This window comes from Diachasma alloeum, unplaced genomic scaffold (assembly GCF_001412515.2).
Source record: "Diachasma alloeum isolate Michigan unplaced genomic scaffold, Dall2.0 Dall_scaffold_00189, whole genome shotgun sequence".
NCBI lineage: Eukaryota > Metazoa > Arthropoda > Insecta > Hymenoptera > Braconidae > Diachasma > Diachasma alloeum.
Window position 1 is genome coordinate 106858 of NW_021680355.1, and position 24015 is coordinate 130872.

The window sequence follows — 24015 nt, forward strand, 5'->3', positions numbered from 1 at the left end:
ATTTTCTTGTTGATTTCAATTTCTTTTGTTGTTAAATGACGAAATAATTCAGTGTGGAGAGATTTTTCACGTTTAAAATACTGGGACCGAATGATCATAATTCGGGACTGAGATGGCTTTGTTCGGAGAGGTGCTGGCGTACTTTAGCGTAAACATCCTCTCAGCAATCGATCCGTTGGCGACGCAGATCTCAATGTAGTTTAAACAAATGGCGAACCTGTGTTTGAAGTCCCCATAAGGAACGGGATCGTGGAGAGTCCGCCCTGAGCCGTGGGCAAGAGCACTCTTCCGACTGACATATAATTATTCAAATACCAAATTGTTTGCATTTTTAATGACGACTTTGTAAAGAAGGCGATCCTACAATATATAGACAAACATCCACTCTTTTAAAAAAATATGTGGGGAGTGAATTTATTGAGTTTATACCCTTTCATTAAAATACTTCCTACATCAGTTTCCCCGAAAAATTATTTGGAGCAAGTATATGCTTCAATTACCGAAAAATTCCATTCACATCGGCTGTTGATACAACGGAGTGAATTCTTAAGTCCCAAATTAAGAAATTGTCAATCTTTTGATATTATTCATATTTTCATTGCATTAATAGGATGAGATTGAAACGTGCTTGAATAAGGTTTCAGATAGTTGAAAATTCAATGAAAATCCATGAATTATAGCAGCAGATTAATATTTAATTTAAATATCGGCTATTAAGAAAATAGATGCAATGAACATGGGTTTGATGCTACATTCGTTGGGCAACCGATTGTCAACTGGTGGTGGGTTAAACGGGTGGAAAATTCATTCAAAAGTGTTCATCCGATGATTTCGTAAATCATAATGGGTTTGACATGAAGGAAAATTTCTAATAATGCAGAAACTTGGGACACTGATTTGTTCACTAATCTTTTTTGTTTATATTTCATCTAGAATATAAAAATATTTTTATCACTATTTTTATTACATTATCAATTGGTTATTTTATCAAAAAGAAGAAAACACCGATAATTCATAAAAACTAATATATTGTCGACTAACGAATTTTCTTGAAAGAAAATGAAATATTATCGATTTTATTTCAGAACTCGAATACGAAATAATTTTTTGTTAGAATTTTGGGAGCCGGAATCATGTTCAATGTCACGGTTGTTCTGTTAGGGTAGGCGGGGGGTGTACAGCTCACCTAAGGGAAAGAGTTCATTTTTTCAATCTCCAGAACATATACGGGTCAATTAACTTTTGGGATTGGTTCTTTGAAGCCTTTTTTCACAATTCCAAAAGTAAACAATTTTCATTAACACTCAACATATCAAATTATGAACTTCAACTGACACCAAGGATGGAGCGGTATTGCCTCACGATGTGCGTATTACCGCTCGGGGTGTTTGTAATACCACTCACTCGCTGTCAAACTACTCAGTTACTTCACACACGAGGTAGTTGACTAAAAAATGCAGATTGGAGACTTTTTTTATAAATTTATTCATATTGAACACGAATGAGGGACTCACTTATACATTTTATCCTGTCTCTCAGTGTACTGAATGGAATATCGTACGTCTCTGAAGCTGTATGAAGCAACGTTCCATCATTTTCAACAGCATGTATAGCTTTTTTCAAATTTTCTTCACTCCATTTCCTCTATATATTAGGCTTCTTCGGTGTTTTGTCCCGTGGCATTCTAGAAAAAAAAAATATCGATAACTTGAGCAACTGATGGGTCCACCTAACCTCTCGATGAATTCGTCGTTTTTATTAATAACATTACACTGATTGCATCGTTCTATTCTCGATTTTCATTGTCTCATCATTTTCCCATATTTATTTTATTATGAACAATGATGAATGCTAAACTTACTTGATCGTTCGCCGACCGGTAACTCGCCCATGCGCCTCAGCTGTCACTCGGCGAGCGGTACAACCCACAGAGTGAGTGGTATTAGGAACACTCCCCGAGCGGAATTACCCGGAAATGCCGGGTGTCAAAAAAACATTAATAATTAATTTACCAGGGTCTTTTTCGTCATCAACTATGTCCCAGTCGATGGATAAATGTATTACCAGTTGATATTTCATAACTTTTTATTTTTTTATGTATCTGAAAATGTGAAAAAACTTAAATTCTGGAGTCAAATTCTTCTATCAATTACATTAAAAATCAATGGTATAATTTTTTATTAACTTTCAACGATAACAAGTTAGAAACTTTGATCGAAATTAGATGTTAGTTGTAAACACATCGATTTGAAAAAAGAAAAAAAAAATTTTTTTTAATTTTTCTTAAAAGTCATGAGAAAAATAGGTGAGCGGAGATGCCCGCTGAGCGGTACAGCCTCCGCCTAACCTAGTGAATTCTTCTAGCTAAGATTTTCATGGCTGAGCAGAGGTTTTTGTTTTTGGTACAAGTTGAAAAGAGAGTATTATAGCAAAATGTGTGTCAGAAAGGGAGAAAGGAAGAAAATGGAGTAAAACGTAAGAGAAGCGATACTTTGCAGTGACTACGACAGCCCATGGGTCCGTATACTTTTTCGACATGTTTGTCGTAAAATTTGACAAAGAGGTCTGAAGGACCTGACTGCAATAAAGTAAAATGGTAATTTCTAGTCGAGTTGAATAGAGTCTTTGTGAGAACGAAAATATATTTTGAATTGTCACGAGTTTAATTTTAGTTTCAGTCTTGAGAATTTTACGCAATAAAATCAAATGCACATTTATGTAGTAAACGAAAAATATGCCTTTAAGTTTATATTCAATTGACGTCTTATATAACGAATAATAATAACCTTGATGAAAAGAAAAGAAAAATAAAATGAAAAAAACATCGGAAAAGTTGAGCCGAGGAAATTCTGTAGAAAATATCTCAATAGAACAAGTTGTACAGAAAAGTTGAATTCTATTGCTTTTTTCTACAGAATATTTTCGATTGAACATCTCAGTAGAATCGGCCAAAAACCAATGGAAAGTTCAATAGAAATCAAATAGAATTGTCTAGCGAATTCACTAAGTTATTCTATTAGATTTTTTCGTGCGTGAAGAGTAATTTGAATAAGATAAAGATTCATTAAATCACTCCTTATTTAACAATTGAAAGAATAGATATTCGTCGGTATATTTAATTATAAAAATTATAATTATAATGCATTAAGCAAGTGGACAAATCAAAGCTCTGAAAAGTTCATTCATTTTGAAATTATCTCCGTCTATTTCTTCACTATTGCGTTCTGACATTACAGCAGATGTTCATTTTTCCACTGTTAGTATTTTACTAACTGATTGTGAGAGAAACCCTTCGACTCTACAGTTGGTCCCTTTTGAATGACGGTACAGTAGGGCTTGGACGTTACCAACAGACTAAATATCTTCAGTCGGTAAGTGATCATTCTAGGATTATTGACCGACTGTCGGTACAAGACTTCATCAATCGTGTGTGGAGGAGGGTTTGTTTGAAATCCAAAAATGATTCTCCACGTCAATTTGAGGGCATCAAGGTGGAAATTGTAAATAAATACAGAGAGAAATTCTTGAGGAGGTGAAGATTTTTACTTTTCACGTTCATTAGTGTACAATGAATGGATCAAATTTATCTCGTACAAATAATATCAGCATGATTTTCCAAACAAATAATTAATAAAAATTTGCTGAGACTAATAACAGTGTGATAGGCGACATTTTCCAATAATCATCATCAAACATGTTTGCAGTATTAATAATATCAATAAATGTGAATTTATAGGTAAACATCATTGTCAGTGAGATCATTTTTCATTAAATCTCATTGTCCCTAGGGTATTATATACATTATATTCAGTTTATCATTCATTTGAATCGTCGATATACTCGTATACTCGTCATCGATGATTTGTCTTTTAATGGAATTGAAAGTTTTTTTGGTTCAATGTCGATCATCAACGACGATGAAAATTATAATTAGTTTTTATTTTCAGTTGTTTATCTACACGGTAATTTCCAGCTCTTTAACGGCCGCTTGAATGTGAATGTCCAAGGGGGCACTTTCGTCGACCTCTGGATGTTTGTAATCGTTGAGAAAGTGACAGATGCCTGGAGTACTTGCTGGGAATTCTTTCGGTAAGTTATCTTTGGTCCGCTCTTCTAAAATAAATCCTGGTCTTTGTGTTAAGAATCTGAAAAAGGAATTCACAAAATATCAAAAGACGATCATGCTTCAAATTTCACAGACATTTTTATGTGAATTCTTCAGAAATAGTTCGGTCTTGAAAAAAATGGAAGATATTTTTTGCAGTTCATAAAATTGCTCCTGTTTAATATCGTCACCGTATAGCCAACGGGACGTACACGGAGAGAAATATTCAATAAAAATTACAAGAAAAAAGACGTAAAAATTACGTTTCGAAACGTAATCTGGGAGCGAAGTAAAATTCAATAAAAAGTGTCAATCGTCACGTAAATTCTACGATCTGTTCCGTAAAAATTACTCATCCGTCCGACGCCTCACGGCTAGCCATGAGTCACCGTGAGGGGAAGATTTTAACAACACGTTCCGTAATTTTTCCGGAAGTTTTCGTAAAAATTCTTAAACATCCAAGAATTTTCATGTTCTGAGGCATAATAAGTCTTGAAGTTTCTGTTAGATTTTACAACTTCCAGAAAAATTACGTAACTTTTTCGTATTTTTTCGGTGACAGACCCGAAAAATTACTGAACGTTTCAGATTTATTCTCTTATATTCCTATAGAAATTCACTGCAAACGATTCTCGCTTGCGGATTACGTGAAATGTTCCGTAATTTTTCTTGAATATTTCTCTCCGTGTAAGAGCCACCATTTCGATTTTATTTTCTTCAAAACCAAAGGGGCGTATGTTTTTTTAAATCATGAAGTTGAACTTAGAACATAAGCAATGACAAAGGGGCACAACTCCAAAGTATAGGTTCGTATTTTTTCTGATTGATGTAATTTATTTAACGATTGCACTAAGGATAACAAATATTTTCTCATTTCCTTGAGCATTTCTAAAATTAATTAAAAGTGGACAGAGTGCGGCCAAATAGACGAAGTGGAAGAATGGCCCTGCTTCTACGACGGATCATGGCACAGAAACGTAATTGGGGAATTTACCCCCTTTGGGTGTAATTCTCAGCTATAATACCCCAAGACCTTCAAAATTATCGGATATTTCCCGAATGTTTTGTTGCATAGCAACGAGAGGGATCAGTTTTGCAGAATAAAATCACGAGCGCGCAGCGCGAGGGATTTTACTGCAAAACTGATCCTTCTCGTTGCTATGCAAGAAAATTTGAGGAAAATATCCGATGAATTTTGAAGGTCGAGGGGTATTCGGAGGACAATTTCTTCAATTCTGATTTCGGCCGATCAAAATGTGAAGAATATCTGTCAAATTCGTAAAAACAATTGACAGGCTACAGGGAAATTATCAGTCTGATAATTTCCCGGCAGCCGGGGAAATTAACAGTTTGAAACCCGTCACGTGATCCCGAATACTGCATTCTGATTGGTCCAAATCAGAATTGAGGAAATTGTCATAATAAAAGTGTTCTTTCAAAGTGTATGACTGATAATGGTAAACAGGCGTAAGTGTGGAGTTACGCTCCTTTGTCCTTGAAAACAGGTAATTACGCCTCTTTGGTAGAGATTTTTTTGTTACCCCTCGAGCACTCGCTCAACGAGCGCGGCGCCGCCCGTTTTCGTTTTTTTATATTTTAGAGTATTTTTCGACGCTTAAAAAATCTGAAAAAATTGGAGTTCCTAGTTCAATCCTTTTATTAAGTGTTGGCGTTGTTCGTTTTTTCTCGGGAGATGTGTTTAGCTAAAAATAAAAAAGAGATGTCGAACGGATAGAACAGCGGCGCCGCGCCGCCCGGTACGAGTGAGTCCCTGTCGACCCCTCGAGTAACAGTGTTGCTACATTCACTGCCGCACTTGAAAGGTGCGCACAGCGGTAAGCGCCAAGGTGGCAACAGCGCGCTCGGTTTAACCCAGCGGCGCTGCGCTAACCGTGCGACGGATGAAGGCTGGCGGTCGAGCGCGAGTGATCGAAGGTTAATACATTTCAGTAGCGAAATGGTCAAACGGTTTAAGTCAATTTAGTCTTTAGTTGAGTTTTCCAGAAATATTTCCGAATCTAAGGGAGATAGCGAAATTTTCATAATAACCTTTTTTTTGTAGAGCGAATTGAGTGCTACTAAAAAGGTTATGAGAAAAATTTTGCTATCTCTCTTAGATTTCAAGATATCCATTGAAAACTGACCAATAGCCAAAATCGACTTAAACCGTTTGATCACTTCGCTACTGATTCTCGTTCAGAATTTGGACGAAAAGGCGAAAAATCATTGACACCGGATATAGGGCACTTACAACCCTTGTCTATACGGCGACGATATAATACCTCATAACAAATCAGTCGGAACACCTTTGATCAATCGAAATGGAAATAATAATGTTAAAAATTATTCAAAAAACTCGGCTCACTCATGCGTTGTAGGGCTGATGTTGACCCGCAGTGGTTCACTGGTGGACTCGAATTTATTGGCAATGGTGACATTGTGTCCGAACAAACAGTACCTCGGCATTTTTTTCCCCACAACTCCAGCAAGTACCATGCCAGTATGAATGCCAATTCGCATCTGTAAAAAAAAACAGACCAATTCTATCAAAGTTTCGATCAAAAACCCTGGTGAACGATACCCTTTGAATAATTGATGGGTGTTAAACTCTCAACGTGAAGCACTGATACTAGCATCAGAGTGTTCCCAACCCCACTGGCCCGCCCCAAAAATCCCCAGATGGCAGTGCACATGGACACCTAATTATGTGAGTTCGATTTCAAGCGCCGGTGGCCCCTGGTGAGGTGGCTAAACCGCGGAAACTCACGCCCATATCACACAAGTTGTGGGAAACTTGGCTCACGGTTAGTTTAGTCCCATAGCTCGGCTAATCAATCAATTGAATTAGTGATTGATTCAACTCAGTTATTGACAATCTTAAATTCGATAAAACTCATGGGAAACAATAGATAACGAAGCGTAAACAGTCGAGGAGAAATACTGTGGAACGTAAACGTACTGTCCACAGGGATGTTCATTCTTGGTCCAAAGTAGTTCAATTTTGGAAATTTTTATAATATTTTCGTCCCGATCGCAATCTAGATGTGAATATTTTTAGTTGTCAAGTCATCCAACTTTGAATAAATGATAATACAGACGATTGCAAAGCATCTCAAATTATTGATTTTCGCAACAGATGATGGTTTCAACTCAATCTGAAAATATTATGACGCAGCTTGTAGAAAACGCTTGTTATATTTAACAAAAAGCAAAAAATAATCTCACTATAATAAGGAAGGGGTGACCATATGAAATGGCGATGAGAATCTTTGACCGTTATAAGAGTCGCATGAATATTGGAAAAGCGAAAAATATTAAAGGACGATCAGGATGAGGATAAAAAATTCAACATTAGCAAATGCTTGTGAAGCGACTCGACCGATCAAGACAAATTGAAAGATGGCGTGATAGTATCCTCATATAAGGAGAGGATCACTTTGGGGAAATACGTTTTTGAAATTCAGTTTTACTCTACCTGAGGTAGAACTCTGCTACTCAATCTTTTCACTCCTTTTAGCAAGATGACAGCCATTCCCTTCAACATAATACTCCTTCCTCCAATGGATAGTCCACACAAAAATTTATCAGAAACATTCTTAATCTGGTTTTATTACTTCAATGAAGAATGTATATTTCTGCCTTAATTTCGTTAACAAACTTCGATTTTACGATTTATCCACCCTCTCTAATGCAACCGGATGACAATTGAAATGGGAAAAGTTTTAATCCTCACTAATGCGCAGATAATAAACATGGGATATCTGCAATGGAGTGATATGCGATAAACCAAATAATAGCCAGAGCTTTTGATATCCCTGAATGGATAAACTCGACAAAGAGGCCTATCTCATTTCTCAATAATCCAGGACTTCATGCAGACGGGGAATGGCAGTACATTCGTATGTGCCATCTCAACTCCAACTCAAGCGCGGAGAACTTTGAAATGCAATTAACACGACCATGTATTTATGCGCGGTAAAGCTCACCTTTATGGGTTTACCCTCGTGCGTCAAATGCTGTGAACACGTTTGAATCATTTTCAGACCCATCCACGCAATCTGTTGGGCGTGAGTGTTTGTATTTCTGTGGAGGCCACATGCAACGCAGTAGGCATCGCCAATTGTTTCGACCTGAAAATTAATGAGAGTTAGAATTTGTTTATACGTGGAAGGGAAAAGTATTCATTTAAGATTTTATATTAATTATGCAGAGGTGAGAGTGTGATCAATTGACTGGGAGACAAACATACAATAACACAGATACTTTTTGATTCTTTTTTCAAGATATGGGGGCATCGAGAAATTAAAGTACTGATTCAAGTCGACGTCGGCTTGATTCTAGTCGATTTTCGACTTGATTCAAATCGAGTGACTCGGACTACGCTAATCTGGATTCCAGGTCTGATATGACTCGAAAAGTGGTTTATTTCAAGAAGAAAGGTCTCAAGCCGACAACGGTTTGATTCACGCCTATTTTTTGGTTTGATTCAAGCCGATTTTTCGGCTTGATTCTAGTCAAAGCAACACTTGGTCCAAATCGGAAAGATACACTGTTAGGAAAAAAATCCAACTTGCATGAAGCGTTCGACAGTTCTCTTTACGAAAGTGACATTAAATTCCATTCACAGGAAAAAATCATGAAATTTCTAATTTTACACATTATTTCCTAATCTGAATATCGACCAATAGAAATTCAGTATTTGACTTTTTGCGGAGCAGTGGGGAGAGAATTATTATTTCCATTTCGAAGATTTTCTGTTGAAGTAAATGAAGATCTGGTATGAATATGGGTTTAACTTGCAAAAACGTCAATTTTCTATTGATCGAAATTCAAATGGGGAAGTAATCCAATAGAATGCCGCTTGTGCTCCAAAATCATTGAAAATTTTGGAGCACTCAGGGCATTACGGTTGAAGAATCGATGAATTTACGGATTTTTGAGAAAAAAAAGGGAATTCCTCATTTAACTTGAATTCTCAAATAGAAAATGAGTGTCCAGTACCAAATTACACAAAATTTTCAATTCATTCACAACGGCACACTATATTCACTTCAATTTTCTTTATTTCAATACATTTTATGCAATAACTGAACTGCCATGTAGTTTCCACTAATTTTTTAAATCAAATTTCAACCCTAAAAATCGACTTGAATCAAACCGAAAAATCAACTTGAATCAATCGGAAAAACCGATCAAAATCATAAGTAAAATTCGATCTGAATCAAGCCCAAGTCGACCTGAATCAATTAGAGATTACCAGTATCCCTCAAATAAGACGAATCCTGGAAATCTCTTGAGCTAAGAGGCATTTCACCGAGGGGATTCCGATTCATTCGGTCTAGCACTGGGTGAACGCTTGCATTTCAGAAAAACGAAAAGCAAGTGGTTCGTTACAAACAATTTCAAATGGATTTTTATGACGATGTATATTACGTTGAATTCAATGATTCATTGAATTTACCATAGCCCCAACGGTAAAAATTTGTTATTTTTCCCTGAATGTCGGTTTCAAAATAAATTTTTCCAACAACAGATGGTGCAATCAATCTCATGATCGAACTCGGTCAGAATGGCGGTAGGAAGAATATTTTGAATCGCAATTGGATACATTTAAATAATTATTTTTTCAATTACCGTCGGAAAACTATCGCTAAAATATACACATACACACAGGCATATATACTTTTCATCTCAAAATTTCTTAAATTATAATGTGTTTGATGTGAAAGAAAATTTTCAATAATTAAGAAACTTGAGACTGATTTTATTTATTTAAATGTTTGTTTATATTTCCTGTAGAATATTAAAATATTTTTAAAACTTTTTTATTGCATTGTCAATTGGTTATTTTATAAAAGAAGAAAAAAACACGAAAAATTACAAAACACTGTTACATTGTCTATGAGTGAATTTTCTTAGAATAAAATATTATTGAATATTATTGATTACTAGAACAGGGCGCGCGCTTCGCGCGCGTATCATTTTCCATGGGTGCCACAATAGTAAAACCTTACCGTTTCTCACTTTCATTAATTTTTATCTCAATAATAATAATGCAGAAAAAATGAATAGTTTCAACAAAGTTTTTCAGAATGAGAATTTAATTGATGAATAATTTATTCGGAATCGTTATAATCCTCTTCATCTTCTTCTTCGTTTCTCTTTTGCTTTTCACGTACTTATTAATTTGTAGGGATGTATTATGTACTGTATACATAAATACTATCCTATATATCTATTTTTTTTACAGAATTATAAATTTTTTTACAGTTGAAAAAATGAAAGTATAAATCATAGATGTATAATATACCTGCTATATATTATGAATGCTATATATTATATTATATTATATATAATATAATATATTATATTATATATATACTATACATATATGCATTTTTTTATAGTACAGAACTGTGTTTCATTTTTTCAATTGTTAAATAAATTACAGTACATGAAAAAATATACATAGACATAATATTACATTACTTGATAGGCGGCATGGAGGCTTCAGAAATCGATACACTGGATTATTTTTAAGTGGATTTAAAGTGGATTTTTCCAACCCAAATATCAGGCAATATAATTGAAAGATCGGTCGAGGCCGCCGAAGGCCGGCTCGACAGATCAAAATTATACGAGCGTCTCGTTCGAAGATGATTACATATGTAGTTAGCCTCGGATGAGGTAAACTTCACAACGTTTTAGAGATTTGAATTCAAAATTCCTACCCGCTACTGTCCGTAGCGCCATCCTGTGTTGAGTCATATTTTAGAGATTTTGAAATTATCCTCATTTGAAGATGATTACGGGTTATAATTTGTTGGGAGGGTGTGGGTGTAATCATCTTCGAACGAGACGCTCGTATAATTTTGATCGGTCTTCGCCCGCCTTCGGCGGGCTCGACCGATCTTTCAATTATACTTCGCGTCTCGTTCTCGATGATTACATATGTAGATGTTTAGAGACTGGATAATTTCACTCCATTTGCGTTATTCTTTATTATCATTATAATATTTATGTTGTCATATTAAACTTTTTTTTTTTTAAGATAGCTTTATAAACTTTAAAATATTTACTTTCTAAGTACTGATAATGCGAAAGTCTCCTTCGGAGGCTCTATAGGTTGATTATAAAATCTAGCAAAGACTCCTGACCTCTCAGACCATCCTGCTGTCTTTTGAATTATAGTACGATCTACACCTTGTTTGAAAGCTTTTGAAACAGCTGCATGACATGTACTATAAGCGCTGAATATTTCAGTGTCAATGCCTGCTCTACTGATTAGTTTTTTAATTCAATGTCCTATGGTCTGAGATGTCACAGCCTTATGAGGTTTCTTCGTTGAAATGAATAATCGTTTGGTATCACCTCTTAACTCTTTGGTTAGTTCTAAATAACTTATTACATGAGAGGCTACACAGTCTCTTGTTCTCTTGAAAAAATGGAATCACTAAGTCTGGTTGGGGCTTGCCCCGTTTTGACGTTTTGATAGGATCTGGAATTTTTACGTTAATATGCTCTTCTGACACTACTATATTCTCAATATTAATCTTCTCTAGGGTTTGAAGCCTGTGGCTTGTTGTGAGTGCTATAAGAGTAGCTGTCTTTTGTGAAAGCATCATTAAATTACTAGAGTCAGTCATTTTCTCAATGAAATCTAGTACTACTGAAGGATCCCAGGTACTTGAATATCTAGCTCTACTCGGACGTGATTTATGAACACCCTTAAAAAATCTTGATAGAGATTCGTTATTGGAAATATCAGCATTGGAAATAAGAGAGATTGCCGAACGAGCTGAATTAAGTGAGCTATAACTGCTTCCTTCATAGAATCTTTTAGTCAAAAATTTTATGATCATTGGTATTTCGATTTTAAAGGTGTCGCATTTCATGGTTTGTGAAAAATTCCACCATTGTTTAAGGTGTCCCTCATATTGTTTGAGTGTTGATCCTTCAATTGAATTGATGAAAAACTCTGCAGATTCCTGAGGCATCCCTTTATTTAGATACGCTTGCCGGATAATTTGACGACCACCAGGGAAAGGTTCGTGGCTAGCGGATGTATGATTGTTCTGTTAGGAGAGAGAAGTAATTGTTTATCTGGATCGAAAATAAGTGGTTTTTCACAAGCCAATCTCATGAGCAAAGGGTACCATGGTTGGGCAGGCCAGAGGGGTGCAACCACTGTACCCTGTGCTTCATCTACGATGATTTTCTTGAGAGTTTGAGTCAATAGAGCGAACGGAGGGAATGCGTAAAATTCTTCTCTTGACCAATTAATCGTGAAAGCGTCAATATGTTGAGCTTCAGGGTCTGGACCCCTCGAACAGAAATTTTTACATTTTTTGTTATTTCTGGATGCAAAGAGATCCATAGAAAAAGAACCAAATTTTTTATTTATTATATGAAAAGCTTGCGAAGAAATTTCCCATTCTGTGTCAATATTTTTGACACGAGAGGCACTGTCTGCTTCTGAATTTTCAGCTGAGGGGATATAAGAAGCAAAAATCCAAATTCTCCTAGTCTCACACCAGTGCCAAATTTCTTTAGCTAGTTCTGTGAGATGAGGAAAACGAACCCCACCAGTCTTGTTTACGTATGCTATCGCAGTTGTATTGTCCATTCGAATAAGAATTTCACAATTGCATGAGTCTCTGGCAAATGTTTTCAAGGCTAGGAAGCAAGCAAGTAGTTCAAGATAATTTATGTGGTGTTTTTTATCTTTAAGGGTCCAGAAACCACCAGTTTTTATGCCTTTTGAAAAGGCGCCCCACCCACTAAGGGATGCATCTGAAAATATTTCCATTTTGTAAGACATTGTTCTGATTGGATGAATTCCTAATACTAAATTTCTTTTCCACCAAACTAAATCATCGCTCACTGGTTTACTTAACTTCATCATTGCTTCATAATTGTTATTATTAATTAGTAATTGCAGATATTGAAGTCTCTCTAAGCTCTTACAATGTACTCTGCCATATGCTATAGCTGGACAGCATGCTGTGAGTACACCTAATAAATGAGCAAATTTACGAATTGAGACCATCTGTCCTAGGCTAAACTGGTCAAGAAGTTCTGACACTTTTTCCTTTTTTATACTAGGTAATTCAATTGTGTAATCCTCTAAATTTAAGATAAATCCAAGATATTTACATCGTTTACTGGGCTCAATTGAACTCTTCTTGTAATTAATGACCAAACCTAGAGATTCTAATAAAGTGATGGTTTTTGATACATTTACCCGGCATAATTCCCGATTTTTACCAAATAATAAGAGGTCATCCAAGTATATAACCGATAATAAACCCTGTGATCGCAATGTATTCACAACCGGTTTCATGACTTTCGTAAAGACAAATGGACTGGTTGCAAGACCAAAGGGTAAGCAATTAAATTGATATAATTTATCTTCGAATCTGAATCGCAAGTATTTTTTGCTATTCTCATCAACTGGGATTAAAAAATATGCGTCCTTCAGATCTAAAGAGCTCATGTAAGTTCCTCTACACATTAGGTCTCTGGCTGTCCTCAGGTCTTCCATCTTAAAATGGGTATGAGGAATGAATTTTTTTAATCTTTTTAAATTTATAATAAATCTAGATGATCCATCGGGTTTTGGTACTAGGAAATATGAAGAAATGAATTCCCCCTCCGTTGGCTCGCATTCCTCAATAGCTCCTTTCACAATTAATTTGCTGATTTCTTTCCTGATCATAATTAACTCTTGAGAATTTTTAATGTCAGGTGAAGGTTGCGACAATTGTATTGGTGATCGCTTAAACGGGATTTTATAGCCTTCGAGTATTTCTAAGATGAATTTGTCTGAGGTTATTTGTCTCCATTTCTCTATGAAATGTGATAGACGCCCTGCAATCTCTCTTACCTCCTCTACTTGCGAGTTATCGGTTTGGATTGACGAGATGTTGACTGGGGAGTCGAGCGAGCTGTTGCTGGGCGAGTCGATTGTCTCGGCCTGAATTTCAATCGAAGACGGCCATCTTGATATTGACCCACCTGTCTCCTTGCCGGTGGGTTCTTCCAGTTTCCCAAAGTAGATGATTTAGACTGCGTCCTTGGCTTCTCCACTGCTTTGATTTCGGTACAAGCTTTCTCAATGGTCTTGGCTTCCTTCACCTGATCTGCGAACTTTTGCTCATAAAGCCACTTCTCATCAGGTTTGGTCGCTTCGATCGTGGGTTTGACTGATTTACTGAGAAGAGGAGTAATAAAAGATCGTCGAGTCATCGAATGTTGGTGGAATATATCTGCCAACATCTTTCCCGCGTCACAGAGATAGCCAGCGAATTGTGTATAATCGATTCCCCCTTCAGGGTCCTCCAGAATCATTGACACTGCTGCTGCCAGGGCGACAATGGCTGTGCCAATGTCATTTTGTGTGTTCACAAAATGTTTATCACGTTTTTTAGTGATATCTGTCAAAGCTGGCTGTACTTCTAGGTTGACACTGGGAGCCTCAGCGAATAGAGAACCCGATTTCGGATACTTCTCACTGATGCTAGTTTTAATTTTCTCAGGTAAACCCACCGACATGAAATTTCTCCAAGCTGTCTTCACCTCCTCTTGTAATTTGAGGTCTGCTGCAGCTTCTGTCTCCTTTCCAATCATCTGAAGAATTTCGACGTCTAGCTGCTCTGTTTCACCACGCTCTGTTTCCTCTTTGCCTTGGGCAGCATCTGGGGGTTCTACTTATACAATCTCTGGATCTTCGACGATGTTAATACGATTTTGATCATTTTCGTTCGATTGAACGTCTGAAAAATTAAATTCGATGTGGAGGAGGTATCGTAAGGAAATTTTCCTTTCTTAAAGTCGTGTGGACCTTTAAGTTCGAGTACATCAAATACAAGATTGGGGCAATTTCGTATGGGAAAAACCCCACGAATCTTCTCAACTCAAACTATTGAGGATTCGTAATGGCTTGTTGCCCGCAGCATTCGTATGGAACGTCTGCGAAGAATAACTTCGTGTGGAAGTTTATTCTTATGGGTTTTACTCCAACTTACCGTCTAGAGTCGCAATTTTTTCCTTAGGATTATTTAACCCATTGTGCTGAGTATTGTTCGTTCCTTTATTCTCAGCAAGAGATGTTACGAGAGAAGTGAGGTTAGAGATCTGCTGTTCCATTGTCTCTAGCCTTCTATCGGTTCTGGAACTCGTTCTTTTACGGTCCCTTGATCTAGACCTTGACTTCTTTCTTTTTTTGTCATTCGACATGATTTTAAATAGGAATAAAACTCAAAAAGATAAATTTTAATAACGCGTTGTTCTCCGTAGCTGTGAAGTCTACCGCACAACGAAACAAATATGACTCAACACAGGATGGCGCTACGGACAGTAGCGGGTAGGAATTTTGAATTCAAATCTCTAAAACGTTGTGAAGTTTACCTCATCCGAGGCTAACTACATATGTAATCATTGAGAACGAGACGCGAAGTATAATTGGCCCATTCGACATCACATGGTACAAGCTGCAGGGTTTTCAATTGATAATTTTTTGATAATTTTCTCCGGTAGTTGCTATATAAAAAACAAAACATCATGCAGTCGAATTAACCCCTCGTCAAACTGACAGATTGAATTCAATTGTGTCGTTGTGTTAATTATACAATTTTCGTTTCTCAATTGTGAGTTTTGTTTAATGGTCCAATTATATTGCCCGACATTTGGATTGGAAAAATAATCCCCCGAATATCACACGAGCTTCAAAATTAATCGGGCATTTTCCTCAAGGTTCCCTGCATACACACGAAGTCGTCAACTTTTTCAGGAAAAAATACTCGTGCTTCGCACCTGTGATTATATTTCGTGTCTCGTTCTCGGGATCACTAGTGTAGTACGGCTACTATGCACGAGGTGTCACCACAGCTTTTACCCCAAACTATACTCAAAAACGGCTTGCTGGCCACGTGCGCCAGTCCAACCAGTCATAACGTTTTCTGTGCGCGTTTGGTTCAGCACGGCTGAAAGACACAGAATTTTTTTCATTGATTTTTGCATTGATTATTTCAAGATAACGCTTGTTGAATCCTTATCAAAACGCCTAAAAGAAGTCGAGAATCGTCAGATTCTCGAGTGTTCGATCTTCAAAAGAAATTAAAAAAATATAAAGATTTGGTTGATAAGGAATTAGCAGCGTTAAATTCTGAGTCGTCGGAGTCAACCAAAGAAGGGGACTCATCGAGCTCGGGTAGGTATTTTTTGTTTTTGGCGGTTTTCATAAAAACTGTACGAATCGACCGGAAATCATATGTTCAGCGTCTATTAAACATAGCAATATGATCCGGATCATGGTCCTGTTTGTTACAGAGGCTGAGATTATTCCAGAAGGAATACCATCTCAAGATGGCGACGCTAATACGTCGCAGTTGATCGAGATGCAGGACGAGGACAAAGAGAATGCATCGTGTCAACTTGATGCTGAGACTCTCCAATGCCTGGGCGTAGATCCCAATAAAAAGGCTGACTGTTTCGATTTACATCCGGAACTTGCTGAGTGCTGGAGTGAGGTTATTGTCAAAGGCCTCTCAAAAGAGGACAAATCAGATTTCCTCAAGAAATATCCCCTCAAGGGAAATTGCCCACTTAAAGCGCCAATTTTGAATCCAGAAATTCTCTCTTTGGTTTAAAAATCAGTCAAATCAAGAGACAAGTATCTGGTAGCCAACCAAGAGCTAGCGGGCCGTAGTCTGGTAGCGTTGGGAGCGGCTTTGGGGTTAGTATTCAATGAGGAAAAAGATGGCATTGACAAGAATGAGTTAATGCAGCTGATGGCCGATTCAAGCAGATATACCTGTGAGCTAATTCACCAACTGACGAAAACAAGAAAATCTTATATTTATCCTTGTGTTGAGGAAAAATATAAACCCATTCTGGAGACTGCCACAACAGACGAGTGTCTCCTTGGATCCGAGTTGGCAAAGAGGATTAAGGCAACTTGTTCAGCAGAAAAGATTGTTCTGTCAATAAAGGCGACAGATAAGAAGGGATTTCACAAGAATAAACCTAATTTAAACTGGAAGAGCTCATTGTCGAGTCAGACCTCAGGACAATCGAGCAGATGGGGTCGAACCGGCAGCAGGCCGAGTCTACCAGCACCATTGAGGTCGTCAGAGAGGCCCCAGTCACGTCCAAAAATCCCTCCCAAGACGGCTCAGCCGCCCGGGAGCAAGTAGTTCAATCGGTAAGTTGTCATGCTGGTCGTCTACGTTATTTTCGACAAGCTTGGTCTAACATCACTTCAGACGACTTTATTTTGACAACCATTTCGGGTTATAAAATACCTACTCATGAAACACCGATACAGAGAGGTCCTGTTTTATCTCTTGTGGGAAAAAACGAGATGGATTTTATGCATAAAGCAATTGATGACTTATTGAGGTTAGGAGCCATTGAAAAATGTCAACCAGGGAAGGAACAATTTATATCCAATTATTTTTCAATTCCAAAAAAGAATGGCAAGATGCGATTCGTATTAAATTTGAAAAAATTGAATAGATTTATTAAAGTGGAGCATTTCAAAATGGAAGATTTGAGAACAACAGTGAAACTTATGTCAAAAAATTGTTACATGAGTACGATGGATCTAGAGAATGCGTATTTTTTGGTGCCCATTCAGGAAGAATCCAAAAAACTACTGCGTTTTATATGGGATAATTCTTTATTTGAATTTACATGTTTACCATTTGGCCTGAATATAGCTCCATGGTTATTTACCAAGATTTTGAAACCAGTAGTGGCTTTTTTGAGGGCTAGACAATTTTCCTCGGTTATTTATCTCGATGATTGCCTTTGCATAGCGAATTCTAAGGAAGAATGTGAAAAGAATGTTCGTGAGACGATCCAGCTTTTGGAATCGTTGGGTTTTATTATAAATCGAGAGAAAAGCATTTTAGTACCAGCAAAGAAGTGTAAATATCTTGGATTCATTCTAAATTCAGAAACAATGTCTGTAGAACTTCCTCCACAAAAAGGACAAGAATTAATTCAGTTTATTCAGGAGTTTAAATCTCTAACACATTGCCCCATTAGGAAATTTGCTCAATTTGTGGGTTGTATTATTGCTATTTGTTCATCAGTGGCATACGGTTGGGGCCATTCAAAATTGTTTGAACGAGAAAGGTTCTTAGCTTTGGCAGCAGCAGAAGGAAATTACGATGCTATGATGAGAATAAAGCCTAAATTAATGTTGGAATTTATTTGGTGGGAAAATCATATGCCCGCGGCTAAAAATCCCATAAGGCAAATGTCTTTCAACAAGGTCATCTTTTCAGATGCCTCGAGTTCAGGTTGGAGGGCGTGTTCCGAAGAACAGGTTGTTTATAACAATTGGAATCTAGATGAAGCCACGCTTCATATCAATCAACTTGAGTTGAAAGCGGCCTTAAATGGTCTCAAAGCATTTGCCTCAGATCTTTTCAATCAAGAAATTCTCCTCAGGATAGATAACACAACGGCAATTTCCTATATAAATCGAATGGGCGGAATAAAATTTCCTCATCTGAACAAAATCGCTAGGGATATTTGGGAGTTCTGCGAGACAAGAGAACTATGGATTTACGCATCATACATCCCATCTGAAGAGAATGTAGAGGCGGATCAGGCATCTAGAGTCGATAATGCGGACACTGAGTGGGAATTAGCTGATTGGGCATTTAATAGAATTGTCGAAACTTTTAAAAACCCAGATATTGATCTTTTTGCCTCAAGAATCAATAATAAATGTGCAGAATATTGTTCATGGCACAGAGATCCGAATGCTATATTAATTGATGCTTTCATTATTAATTGGGAATTATTTTTCTACGCGTTTCCCCCGTTCGCAATAATTCTTACGGTGCTGAGAAAGATTGTTAATGATCAAGCTTGTGGAATAATGGTGGTACCGGACTGGAAATCCCAGCCATGGTATCCTCTCTGGTTGTCGCTGTTGGACAGCGAGCCATTGATGTTTGAGCCACAAGCTAACCTCCTTTTATCTTCCTCTAGGACCGAGCAGCATCCCCTGATGGACAAGTTGAGGTTGATGGCAGGGCACGTGTCAGGGAGGCATTTTCAAGGAAAAAACTGAAAACACGTTCAATTAAAATAATACTGAGCTCTTTAACTGAGTCGACAGTAAAACAGTACAAGAAGCCTATCGAGGAGTGGATTGATTGTTGTAAAAAATCAAGGTATGACTGCTTTGAGCCGAACATCGAAGAAGTGGCTGAATGGCTGACAAACAAATTTGATCAGAGAATGTCCTATACTTCGTTAAACACCTGCCGTTCAGCAGTGTCATTGATTTGTGGAGATAGAATTGGCAAAGATCCCGTAATATCTCGCCTGATGAAAGGGGCATACAATTTAAAGCCTTCTAAGGCAAAATATGATGCTATTTACGATCTAGAACCAGTTTTAGAAAAATTGAAGAAATTGTCTCCTCTGGCTTCTCTTTCTTTACCTCAACTAACCAGTAAACTGGCTATGCTGTTAGCTCTTATCACGGCACAGCGTGGACAGTGTCTTTGGTTTATAAAAATTAGCAATATTAAACGCGTGAGAAATCTGTATGAGATTAAAATTCCTAATAGAGTGAAGAACTCGAATAAAGGAGTCCTGCAACCTCTATTGACGATCCCAAGATTCGAGGAATGCCCGCATTTGTGTGCAGCGTCGACGCCCGAGAGATATCTGAGTGTGACAGCGGATTTCAGAAATGAAGAGGATTCGCTGTTTATTTCTACAAGACCTCCTTACAAAGCAGCTTCTAAGGATACACTCAGTAGATGGCTACGCGTTTTCTTAAGAGAGTGTGGGTTGGGGGAATTCGCCCCACACAGTATCCGTCATGCCACCACTTCTGCAGCCCTAAAACAGGGCATTGATGTCGCAATGATCAAACAGTTTGCGGGATGGTCCGAAACTTCTATACATTTGATAGATTTTATAATCGTCCGATTATTCAACAGAAAAGTTCATTTGCTAAAGCAATTCTCAGAGTTTAAAAATGCATTTATTTCTACTTTATTGTATGTTGACTTATCTCATAAGGAGAAAAACAAGTCTGAAGTTCATGATTTCATTTATTATGTTGCTTACATTTACTATGTTTGAGTTGATAAATAAATTATTATAATATAAAAAATAAGATGTTCTAACAAAATCAGAGTTTTTTCGGAACTCTAAACATCTACACTAGTGATCCCGAGAACGAGACACGAAATATAATTGAACAGTGGTTCCCGGTAGCTTAGTCGGTAAGAGTGCCCGGCGCGTAACTGGGAGACCCGGGTTCGAATCCTGGCTGGGCGAATCGGAATTTTTTCTCTCTAAATTTTAAATCTATTTGAATTTTTTTTTTTTACAAAGAGGTCTGAAGGACCTGACTGCAACGAAGCAAACTGGTATATGTCTAGTCGAGATGAAAAGTCTTTGTAAAAAAAAAAATTTGGAATCGTTGCGAGTTTAATTTTCGTTTGTCTTAAGAATTTTACGCAATAAAATCAAGTAGTTATTCATGCAGAAAAAAATGTCTTTAACCCTCGAGTGGTCGCACCTCTCCACCAAACGTATCTGGTCGCGTGATGAGCGCTGCGCCGTTCCATGTATTTTTATTTCATTTGACCATTTTGAGAAAAAACAAGTTAAAAAAGATGTATTTATGATTAAACGAGAAAATTTGAACTTCCAACTAACAAATAATATCAGTATAAAACGAGAAAAGTGAAAACATTATTCAAAAATTGATTTCCATTCGGTGCGAAACTTTGACATTTAGAAGTTAAGGATGTTTAGGCAAAACACACATTATTCACCATAATTTTGATATTGCTTCACAAGTCAGGCTCATATTCGAGCCACACGTTAGTAATAATCTTAATCCTTCCATCGGGGCATCCTAATGAGATATTAATTTCTGAAAATCACTCCTTATAACATTAAGCTTATGGAAGAAACGTGATCGTGTGAACTTTGATCGAAATGTTCCATGGGTTAGACACTCAAGATATTGAAAAAAGAACCACAAGCCATTTACTTTAGACTATGGAGAATCTATCGCCAGCGAGAAAAAGTAGGGGACCGGGCCATATAAGCGCGATATCTTCAATTGATTTTCGAATTCCTCTAAAAAAAATTTGACCGCCATGACGAGTCGAGCAACGCGACAACACCACACAACAGCTGATTGAGGTCGGTAAAGTCGGTGACGACAATTCAGTGCTGGAAGCATATAGACACGTATAACCCACACAAACATCCATCTCACTGTTACGACCCCACCACTAGTCGAAGCGTGCAATGTTGCCCGATCAAAATTCGACTGTTACCACCGTAGTCACAAGTCCTCCAGTATTTATGAACTTTTTCTTTAATTATTGTTTTTGAGAACGGTGAGCTCGTGCCATGACGCGACCAATCGAGGGTTAAGTTTATATTGAATCGACGTGTGATATAATGGAGAATAATAATGAATAATAAAATTTCATATGAAAAATGAAACGACTGTTTGCATCGCAACAAAAATACATACATGCATACATATATACGGACATTTGGTCTAAAAATCGTATATGCGAATGCCTGAGGCCAAAATATGAACTATGCACACATTATGTTTTCGACTGACTAATTGAATTTCTCTCAAATCTCCCACGCAAATCCCATTCTTTTCAAACACAAAATTTCCGATTAAAAATCATCCCCTCCAGGCATCACCATAATAATTCTTTTAAACCATTTTAAAATTAAAACTGAACCCCGTGAATTAAGTTTTATCGACATCATCTCAACAATCTCTCACGGAGATCAGCGAGAAATGGGTTTCATATGCAGCCCCCGGTGGAAAAAAACTCGACAAAATAAAAATGGCATGTGATTTCATTTGCTCCCACGATGCCAATCGTCAACCGCTTCATGACACGTACCTCTCCCCTCTCCCACCGCCCCTCGCTCATCAACTATTTCTTAAGAATTTTCCGCTGCGTAATAACGCCAGTCACGCCAGACTTTAATATCACCCAGCACCGTTATGAACACCACTAATGGAATATACCGATTTTATGATGAAGAAGCAAAAAAAGAACCATTATAATGAACAGAGTAAAAAGTTGAAAATGGAGCGAGAAGGGATGGGTCGCCACTCCAATTATCATTTTCTGGATCTTCCATCCAGTGAGTCTACTTCGAACACTACAATGCCTGTATTTTTTCTTCGTATTCTGTACCCATCGAAATCATACCAGCACGCGAGCTGCAATAATATCATATCTCTAACCCCTTTATTCCATTTTTCTCTCATAAAAATATGAAATTGCAATCCTGCGACCACTTTCAGTGGCAGCAAAGAGAAAAAAGTAATATGAATTAATTATTCACTGTATCATACTCCGTCGTTTGTGGTAATATTTCATGGTATAATTTAATTAATGAGTCAATTGTGGCAGTCTGATAATATCACTGTACATTACATGGCTGCATGAACACATGCGCTGAAGGGAGATGAATTTAAAGAGATCATCCAGATCATTCTGCATACGAAGATCTGTGAAATGAGTAAATTTGCAAGGAAATGTTAGAGAATTTTTCCTAGGCTTCAAGAAGTTCTTTTTTGACTTCTATTTAAAATTCTATTATTTTTTCGGCAATTCTTACAGAGAAAAAATTTCTAAATTCTTTGGACGCTTTTTAAATGAAAATTTTCAATAGGAAATATTGTAAAGGAAAATTCAATATATTTTAACCTCTCTATATAATTTATTCTATTGAGATATTTTCCATAGAAATCTCTCGGCATAATTTTTTTCGAGTTTTTTACGCCGCATTTTAGGGTGAACAGTTCAATTGCGGAACATCCCTCCCCAGTTAACGGAACACTTGAATTTTTGCCAAATTTCTGGAATATTTAGGTGAATACAGATTGCCAAGGACATATAAACTTTTGTAAATTTTGGAAACAAAGGCCCATCGATTAAGTTTGAATATACGTAATCAATAACTATTTTATATTTCATTTTTGAGACTCTCCACCAACCACATACCCATCGTGAGTCCTGGATCACGTCAAGAGTTGGTGAGGATTTAATACGTCACCAACAACTGTTGGTTCTTTTTTCAAGAACTTGGTCACCTCATTGAGGAAAAAAAAATTTTTTTCACAATGAAGGTATATCCACATGAAGTTATTTTTAATTTTATTGTCGGAAGAAAGTAAGATGGAGTTGAAGAAGGAATACCTTATATCCACTGGAAATGATAAAAAAACAGATGGATATAATAAGAATACATCATTGGAATAGTACACTAAAGACCCCACGACTTATGCGTTTTTGGACCAGTACCAGTAGAAATTGTGAGAAGCTCTGCGACATTGGCTGTTGCAGCGACATGCACGCACGGAGTGCGATGCCATACTCCGCGGCTAGTTCGCTGCTGGAACCCTATGCAACACTGACGCGGTGCGCTCCCATTTTTTCATTTTATCGATAATAATAATCATCAATTAATTGCGAGAGATTATTATTCACTAACAAATCGTTAATCGTTCAATAATTGATTTGAATGAATACACATAATCTGAAGATTGTGAATTCTTAATTAACGGGATTTGAGGTTAGGGCGGACACAGGTCCATCCCGTACAAATCCCGCGCAGCCCTGCCTCAGCGACCCTGATGCATACCTTTCTGAGGTACATCGCCGCGAAAGGTAATGTCCGCGCCAACTTTCGCGGCGACGTTCCTGCGCAATGAAATTTCTATTAGGGTAGTAGTAGTACACAGTTTATTAAAAGATATTCGAATTCTAATGTTATACCAATCACTACCAAACCATTTCGCAGATGGTATGGAATACTAGATGTGGAATAAATGAATTTACCCTGCTAACTATATTTTACCGAATCTGTAC

The 24015-nt window shown here is 37.2% G+C and overlaps 1 protein-coding gene across 1 annotated transcript in view; it reads right to left on the reverse strand.

Annotated features, from left to right (window-relative positions):
* Window positions 1-3521: 3521 nt before the first annotated feature.
* LOC107048381 (head-specific guanylate cyclase) overlaps window positions 3522-24015 on the reverse strand; it is a 165480-nt gene continuing 144986 nt past the window's right edge. The window contains exons 9-11 of the mRNA XM_015271528.2: window positions 8092-8235; window positions 6471-6625; window positions 3522-4145 (exon numbers count right to left, since the gene is read on the reverse strand). Of these exons, the coding sequence (XP_015127014.1) occupies window positions 3956-4145; window positions 6471-6625; window positions 8092-8235 (489 nt within the window). The 3' untranslated portion in view covers window positions 3522-3955. The remainder of the gene's footprint in view (window positions 4146-6470; window positions 6626-8091; window positions 8236-24015) is intronic.